This window comes from Lampetra planeri, chromosome 2 (assembly GCF_965212315.1).
Source record: "Lampetra planeri chromosome 2, kcLamPlan1.2.h2, whole genome shotgun sequence".
Classification (NCBI taxonomy): domain Eukaryota; kingdom Metazoa; phylum Chordata; class Hyperoartia; order Petromyzontiformes; family Petromyzontidae; genus Lampetra; species Lampetra planeri.
The window spans coordinates 9,646,510-9,655,506 of record NC_136108.1 but is presented as its reverse complement, the minus strand read 5'-3'; the positions used below and the strand labels follow the sequence as shown (position 1 = coordinate 9,655,506).

Sequence of the window (8,997 nt, the reverse complement as noted above, 5' to 3'; positions counted from 1 at the left end):
CCTATTGTGGAAACAATTTCCTGGTTTTAAATGTGAGGCTTCCCTGACTGTAAAGCAACCACCCATGAAGTAATCCTTTAACAAGATACATATTTTTTGTTAGTATCCAGTAAGTACAAAACCCAAGAAAAAAACACAATTTGACATTACACTGTTTTCGTGAACAGGTTTTAGCCAACACCAACTACATCCATTAATAGTCCAGCATTTTAAGTACATTAAACATACATTTCACTCTTAAGATGGACTAATATATATTCACACTGCACGACACCCACTTGCACAATTTTCCGTGTGTGAATAATACACTGGTGTAAAAAACAACTTGAGCAACATTGTTTCATTTGTAAGTCACCGGAGTGAACGCATTCACTGCTGCTGATCAGGCACCGGCGGTTGGCGATCTGTGGTGTCTGCACTCAAGTTGGGTGCTGCTTCACTGCAGCACTCCTCCAGTTGGGTTTTTCCTTTGAGGTCTTGGCTATCATTTCCGGTGGCCTCTCCATTGCTGCTGGTGAACTTTTCGTATATGGTTTCTATCTTTTCTGCAGCGTCCAGACACTGCTCTTTCTCTCCAAACACAATAATGGACTCTGGCAGCTTGTGAAGCACCACTCTCAAGCCGGTCATGTTGACGGCATCAACGAAGTACCGTAGAGTTTTCTCATCCTGAGTAAGTTCCAGTACATTTCCAGAAATATTTTCGCGATGCATTTCCTTGCACTCTTGCACCGTCTCATTCAGGATGTTTGTTACAGCACGAACGTTTTCGTGAGCCGTGCCAGAGATGATCACTTCAATTACAGGAACCTCTTTTACCACTTTAATGTTCACGTTTTGCTTGCTGGCAGACTCCTCAATGCGACTGAGCAGAAACTTTTGAATGTACTTCCAAATAATGGTATCCATTCTTACATGTTCAGATATGGGGTGTGAATCTTCAGATGGCTCAGGATTTTCAGCTTCAGAGGGCGTGACTAGTGTTGATGAGTCTTCTGGATGTCCGGACTCTTTGTGCCTGTGCATTTCTGAGAGGTCTTGAGACTGCCCCCTTCCAGCAACATTGGGAGGTGCAGTTTTACTTTCTTCATTTATGACATTAAAATCTTGCACATTCACAGCAGGAACCTGGACATTGTATTCTACATTTACTTGTGGATGTGCATCTATGTGCAATTCGGGAGAGCCTAAAGAAGCCTGTGCACCATCAGTTTGTGGGTGCGGCTTTATTTTGGATTCATCTGTTGCAGATTTCAGATCTTGGTAATCTTGAAGAGAAAGTTGCACATCTTTTGCACTTTTAGCATCTTTTAAACCTACCTCTGAATATTCAGAGCATGTATCAAGTTCAGAGGGGCCTGACAACGGCTGTGCATCAGCAATGCCGGGAGCCGAATTGTATTGGCCGTCATCGCCTGCGATACTCCAGCCCTGGCCATACGTGACAGGGTCTTGAAGATTACTTTCCACACTCTGCACTTCATTTCCCTTCAACATTTTCTCTTGCTTTTTACCAGAGAGTGCTTTCAGCTCTTGAATGACGGAAAGACAATCTACTTCTAGCCCCAGTAGTGTAATTCCATTCACATCCTCTGAAATCGACACACGCTGATGTTTGTCTTCCAACGACTTTAACATCATTTTAGTCTCATCGCTCATAGGAGATACATTACAATTCTCGTATCTAAATATTTCTTTGTGCAGATGTTTACATTGAGAAATTATTGCTGTCAGTTCTTCTTTTGCACTCAATATACCCCTATTTCCAGATGTCAAGGTTACCATTGTTTTATTGTTTTTTACATCTCGTGTCTTAATGCTTGCTTTATATTTCTCACAAACAAAACTTACTGCGCTGCTGTATAAGTGAGAAATATACCTCCACACGTCACCATCAACTTGAATGAGGCATTCATGCTCTTCTTGAAACAATTCACTAAAGGTTGACCAATCAGACTTAGCATCTACGTTTGTCGACTCTTCCCTTGTTGCCACACTTGTATTAATACCGCCTTCTGTCAGGTGACTTGGCCTGATGGATTGAGCTGGAGGATGGTCAGTGTCATTGTTAGGACCCTGTTCTGGCTCTCGATAAGGAAGATCTGTCCCACTATGTTTTACGAATTCACGTAACGCCAATGAAGCGTGAAAAATATCACTTGGTGTTCCAATAAAATCCACTTCACATTCATCCTTTCTGAATGTGATAAGCATAGTTGGGAAGCGCTCCTTCATGACCCGAAGCAAACAGCTTACTTTCTCAAAATCCTTTGCAAATGCGGAATTAATACGAACGGTGTCCTTTCGTAATCTGCTCTGCAGATTAGCATACAATTCAGCCAATTCCTCCGATGCATTTTGTATTTGCTGTCCGGTGCATGGAAGGCCTAGTATGGATTTTACATTCAACACTGTGAGATCACCTAAACCTTCATCATTGATGATCACTTCCACATTATATTTTGCCAAGATGTTATCATAAACCATCTTACAGAAATTAAGCAAGAAATTAAACACATCTGATTCCACTAACATTTCAATAGTGCCTTCCTTATTGTTACCAATTTCACCAAAATCAACCGGATCCTTGCTCACGTTTTCTGAGCCGCTTTCTGCCTTCACTTCTGCATCAATCTCTGTTTGTGCTTCAGTTTTTATTTCGGAGGATTCATCATTCCTGTGGGAGACATTTTTCTTTTCATTTCTAAATTCTACAGTAGAAACAAATGTATTGATGTGAGTGTGGATTTCCTCCATGAGGGAAAAGGGTCCTTCTACAGTGCATTGCCTCTGACTCTGATTAAGTGACACCGTGACTGGGAATCTTCTGAGACTTTCCAGGAAGCCGTCCTGTTGCTGTTTTGGAATTCTGAACAAGTTTATAACCATGATAACCTTTTCTATAACCTAATGAAATGAACAGAAAAAGTGCATATTATTAGATATACTTTGGAATATGGTACATTATTTTATCCATTTTATGCTATTGTATTTTAAGTGAAAGGCTAGTAATTGCTATTGTATTTTAAGTGAAAGGCCAGTAATTGCTATTGTATTTTAAGTGAAAGGCCAGTAATCGCTATTGATTCATACCTCTCCAGAATCTTGCTCCTCCAGAGGCACGACTTGCAGAGAATGCGAGTGCCCTTTGATATTCAGCACGTGATGTTTAATCTGCAAAACCCTTTTTGCAACTGAAAAACACAAACGTTTGAGATCAACCAAAAAATTACGCTCCATTTTTTTTAATCTATATTTTTAGGACTGTGACTAAAATGTAGATTGTTTGGAGCACACAATTTGCATTTTTGAATATCCTGCTCTGCTTGCAATACCTGATGTGTTCTCCAGTTGTGTTCCTTTTATAGATACTGTATCTTAAATTTGATTACCGAACCTGTTGCCCGTGACTTTTTCTTTACTCATTCATGTCGAGCCCAACTTTGCAACTGTCTTTAAAAAAAATTTCAAAACATTTACCGTAGTTCATTCCCATCGGACGTTACCGTGACTATGTCGTCAGAAAATATGAGATGATTAAGGCTTTCTCAACTTTTGTTCACGAATTTGTTTTTCGAATCCAACTTACACCGTAGAGTAAAATGTTCATTTTAACTGTTCCATTTTTTAAAATAAGTATGTTATTATTTGTAACATGTTTTCTTTATCCAATTTCATAGTCAACAGAGGCAAGGAACAATGGTATTTGAACACATTGTCATTACTTGAGCTAGAAGAGTAATAGATATTGCATTGACAGTGAGGAGAAAGGTTCGACAGTAAACAGAACAGCGTCTGAAATAACAAAAGACATGCTGATAAAGAGGATAGTTATAAAATGGGACGGATGCTAAACGAAAGATCGATGAAAAAGAACTCTATAAAACCATTAATTTGAGAATACAACACATGACTGAAGATGTCATAGCAAGCAATGGGAGCATCAAAACAGAAATTAAGTTTGTAAATTGGCAATTTAAAAAATGTGTAGCCCTTATGGAAAAAGATGCAAACATAATGCATGATATAGACTTAGAATGAGTGGAAGAATTTAATACAAAAAAATATATCATAGCAAAACAAATATATCGCAGAAATAAAAACTTTTATCAGATTAATGGAAGGATGTTCCAATCACATGCGAATAATTAAACTCTGCCCTTCACAGAATCATGCAAGGAAAAGTTCCAAGACCGGATGGTATTCCTGTAGACATCAATGTGGGCCCAATTCTTGGAACAAATTTAGATAACCTTTTAACTAAACGTTTACATTAAAATTAAGTATGTAAACCATTTGTCGATTCAAAAATGAAAATAACATTATCTTGAAGAACTACAGACCCATCAGCCTCGTATCGAATGTATACAAATTGTTCACGAGCATTATTGGGAACAGATTAATTCAAGATTTAGAGGCCAACCAATGAACTGAGCAATCAGGTTTGAGTAAAGGTTTCCCTACCATCAACCGCATATGCACTTAAAATCTAAATATGCAAAATACTAACAACAATTATCAGGTGATTTGATGCACCGTAACAGTACCAGCAGGGTCCTCAAACGTGACGATGGCCTCAGTCGGGGTGTCCGTGCAATAGGAGACATCTGTCAGCTCCCCGCCCCCGTTGCTCTTTCTCAGGAAGTGGATGGTGAGTTTGTCGAGCAAGTCCACGTTGTGGAGACGGGGCACATTCCGTACCCGCACTTTGCACTCCGCCATCTTACATGGGTGAGAGGGACATTTCGAGACAATTTATTACCACACACAGGGCCGGCACGTCCATATACGCGAACTACCAAGGGCGCCAAGTTAAGTGGGGTGCCAAATTCGAGGAAAATAATACAAATAAAAAATATACAAATAAAATAACGAAAATGTCATCATTTCAATTCCCGTGCGCGTACAGAGGGAATATGAATTATAATTTCTCAACATTTTTGAGAATGCATTGGTTGGACAGACGGACGGACAAACCGAATAATTATGCCTCTGTTTAAGAAAATACGATTAAAACATTAAACGGAAAATAGGGGCAAAATGTTTCCCAGTTTACCAAAAACCTCAGCCTGGATCTGCCCTTGGGATTTGGGGCACCGACTGCATGGTTCGCCTCGGGCGCCAATTGCTGCCAGCTAGTCTAGGTCCGCCTCTAACCACACAATAACAAAATGCGATAGTTAGTACGTTAATGCAACTTAGATGACATTAACGTATTCTGTTCCATGTGTACAATATTTAACCGTGTTCAATATAGTAGGCTGAATGCACAAGACATATAACATGACTACACTTATTACAAATGCATGACAGGTCTTTGGCAATCTTAACATTGTATTGGTCAACATACGAATGGGGACTTGTTTATATTTATGGTATGGTACTGCTGACGTTAGGCTGACGTGCCTTGTTCTTCATAATTTCGAGTCTCTTTTTATCGGAATACTTTTAATGAGTGTGCTTAATGACTCCTAATCACCAAGATAATCTGAACAATTGTTCAGTTCACAGATTGTTTCAATGGAGTGAAGAAGACAGCTTGTGGGTTTATTGTGTTGATACCTTCAGTGTTATCCTCTAGTATAATGTTTTCTCTGTGCACTCCAGTTTCCTTCCACATTTCACTCATTCATGGATGATGACATAAATAGGCCTACACTCATGTCTCAAAATAATATATTTTAGTCTATCCACTAAAGAAATTCAGCATTCTAATTCAAGACCCTCCGAAAATAGTATTTTCTTGGGTAAGGCGTTAATCTTATTCGAAAAACTAAACCAATCATTTAGTTGCAACCTAAGTCTAAAGTCTCCAACAAAGGTAAGACTATCTCATTCGTCTCTCACCTAGTTTGATGTCCACAAATACTCTCAGCCTAAAGTCCAAGCACATTCGTCAACAAAGTTGCAAGCTGGTGCAGGGGTCTCAGCGTGAGTCCATGTGCCTCTGCAAGTCTATGGGTCTCTGTGAGAAAGCGCTGAGAATAAAGCCATTCCAGTTCCTGAGTTAATCCACCTGCACACGTGCCGTCTTACACCTGAGAAACCCAGCGGCGGATTTCGCTATCTCCTCAACCCAGTCTATTCTACTGCGTAAGACAACAATATGTTCAGGAGCTAAATACCATTATTGAGATGCATACTACAGTATTTGGTTCTTAAGGTAAAGTCCACCTGATGACGGTCGCTTGTGTTGCGATCGAAACGTCGTGATTAAATTTATTTTATTTTATACCTACGTGACTTTACCGAAAGAACCAAAGAGTATGGATCCCTGCAGTCACAAAAACTTCAGATCTAGATTGAACCAATATTGAGGTCTGCCGGGCACGACGAGAGAGGGCTTCAGGGGAGAGATTTCGTGACATTAAAGGCCACGAACCGGCCACTGGCATTGATGGAGGCGTTTTCGTTGTGCATTTTCATTGGCGTTATATGCATGTCATTGACGTACACATTTGTTTGGTACTTTTCTTGTGTATCTGGTGCTCCGCGTGAAAGCCGCGTGTAAAAAGCATTCGCTGAATAAACGGGCGTTTGTGGAATGAGCGAGATTTTTCAATTTTGACTTAAAACTTTCGTGACTGCAGGAATTCATATTCTGTGGTTATTTCGGTAAAGTCACGTAGATAGAAAAAATTTAAATTAAAAATAAAGTGATAAAAAATATCACGACGTTTCGATCACAACACAAGCAGTCGTCATCAGGAACAGGTAGGTTAGCATCTGAGGGCAAGCTGTTTATTTTTATGTTCTTATTTATTTTATTCTTATTTTTCTATCTACGTGACTTTACTGAACGAACCATAGAATTACGATATTTTTAAGTTTCATATCTTTAGTCGTAGCGCCGCCTGCCGCCAATGTTGAAACGTGCACAAGGAAGTAACAGTGCTGTCACTTGGCGTCGTCAGAGTTCGCCTCCCCACGTCTCAACATCCGACTAAAAATACTGAAACTTGACGAAGAGAGACGGAGGAGACGCACACGCGACTACCATCACGGCCACTCTCAACAAGGGCACGAGAGGCACCTGCAGTCGACACGACAGCCCCAGCGATGCCTCGCCAAGAGACACGCCACTTGGCCAGGGATGGTTGACGGAACGTGTTCTGGGTACAACAACAACAACAGAAACCCACACGCGTCCCCTTAACTGTGCGACATCTGATCGCCTCTTCTTGACATACACACACACGCGCGCGCGCTAATTAGTTCGAGATGTGCTACGCGTATTCAATGGCTAATGATCAATTCTAGTCTACTTAACACTAGGTCAGTTGTCAATCCGCAGCTGGATGAAGTCTTCCCTCCTCCCCCGTACGGCCGTGTCGTCTACGGGGGCTTGGTGGCCATAACTTCCACTGCCGCTTGTGTCAGCCGCCGTGGCCAAGAAATCGAACCGGTTGCCTGGACGTGTTGCTAACGCAGCGCGATAAAACCACCGCGAGTTTTTTGTTTGTTTCTTTGAATATCGCGCACCACTTTGCGGAGGCCCTGATGAACCTTTTTTCGCGAGTTTGCAAACCACCGTCGAGCGCGTCCACGAGCGGAGGAAGAAAGTGGTCCCAGAGGTTCGCCTGCCACTTACCGCGCACGCTGCCAAGTGCCCTCCTCCTCCTCCTCGTCCGCCGTGCGTCCGAAGGTGTCGCCGCCACTGCGCGCGTGGCTCCGCCGTGCCGGGTGATGAGGGCACCGGGGGAGGAGGTCCTCTCTGTGCGTCGCGCGTGGGTGGAGTCGATGGGGTTGGGGGTGGCGGTGGAGCAGCGGTGAGCATGCGAAACCCCCGTGCAAATCCACAACATTTGCGATGTGAATAAGTACAGCAACGCCGGTGTGTGCTGGAGAGATTTTCTGCGCTTCGAAACCCAGCAAATCCACATTTAAAAAAATGTCGATTAAAAGCTTTCGTGACTGGATACATCTTCTTGGTTTTTTCGGTAAAGTTTAAAAATGTAACATAATTTTTTTTTGTTTTATTGTTATTTTATTATTTCCCTTCTACGTGACTTTACCGAAAGAACCAAGAAGATGAACATTTACAATGTGAATAGTACAACAACGCCGGTGTGCTGGAGAGATTTGCTCTCCAACACACCGGTGTGCTGTACTCGTAACGAATTGCCACGTTCTGTTTACGTGACAAACCTTACTCATTGGCTGTGTCGGGTGGTGGCGGGTTTAACGACACATTTTATATTTACGCGATCTAACCCCCCCCCCCCCCCCCCAAAAAAACCTGTATTATGGAGGTTGGTATCGGCTAAGTGGAGTGCTTGTGATACGAACCCGGCGACCCGAGTTCGATGCCCGCCCACGGCCACCAACACCGGTGACGATTATCTGAACCGGTCCTGGGCCTCCCCTAGGTCAACTCGGCCTCCAATGAGAACCTGGTGTGGAGTAAACATCGCCACTTGGGAGACAAAGAAGACCTCGTGTGCCGTGCCGGTATTAATAGGTGCTCGCTAACAGCACTTGTCCCAACAGTCTGTTAGGGCTATACGGGGGGATCTTTGTCTTTGGAGTCAATGTTGTGTCCGTGTTGTCTCCGCCTACAACCCACCAAACCCGCTTCTCGTCGCCACCTTCCTCCGTAGTTTCTGAGAATCGACGCGCGTCAGAGCAGGGCTTGGGGGGATGGGAAGTGAAACCAAAGTTCAGTGGATCTGATGTGTCCACCACGTGGGGGCAGTGTTGGTCCATGGTTGTGTCTTAGTATTAAACCATTAGCCATCATCACTAGCACCAACAAACCACTGTTGGGTTATTGAAAAGTGTTTTCTCATTATGCTTGTAACTCGTGAACAGCATCAACATTCGCTATTGGTTTCCTTTGAATTTGGGTCGTGTAACCCAAAATAAAATAAGGGTGCCGCGGTAGCGAGATGTTAACTACCTCGCATGGTATACAGGAGGTCGTGGGTTTGATCCTGACTCTTACGTTTGTATATTTGGTCGTGTGGATTTTTCTCTGGGCCCTCCGGTTTATCCTTC

The 8,997-nt window shown here is 42.5% G+C and overlaps 1 protein-coding gene across 1 annotated transcript; it reads right to left on the bottom strand.

Annotated features, from left to right (window-relative positions):
* Window positions 1–222: 222 nt before the first annotated feature.
* On the bottom strand, window positions 223–8,706 carry LOC144733328 (uncharacterized). Its single transcript, XM_078615172.1, has 6 exons — window positions 8,507–8,706; window positions 7,592–7,714; window positions 7,034–7,112; window positions 4,548–4,722; window positions 3,094–3,194; window positions 223–2,907 (listed from the first exon to the last, which is right to left on the bottom strand). The coding sequence occupies exons 1-6, from the start codon at window positions 8,704–8,706 to the stop codon at window positions 370–372; spliced, it is 3,216 nt and encodes a 1,071-aa protein (XP_078471298.1). The 3' UTR covers window positions 223–369.
* Between the last annotated feature and the right edge of the window lie 291 nt (window positions 8,707–8,997).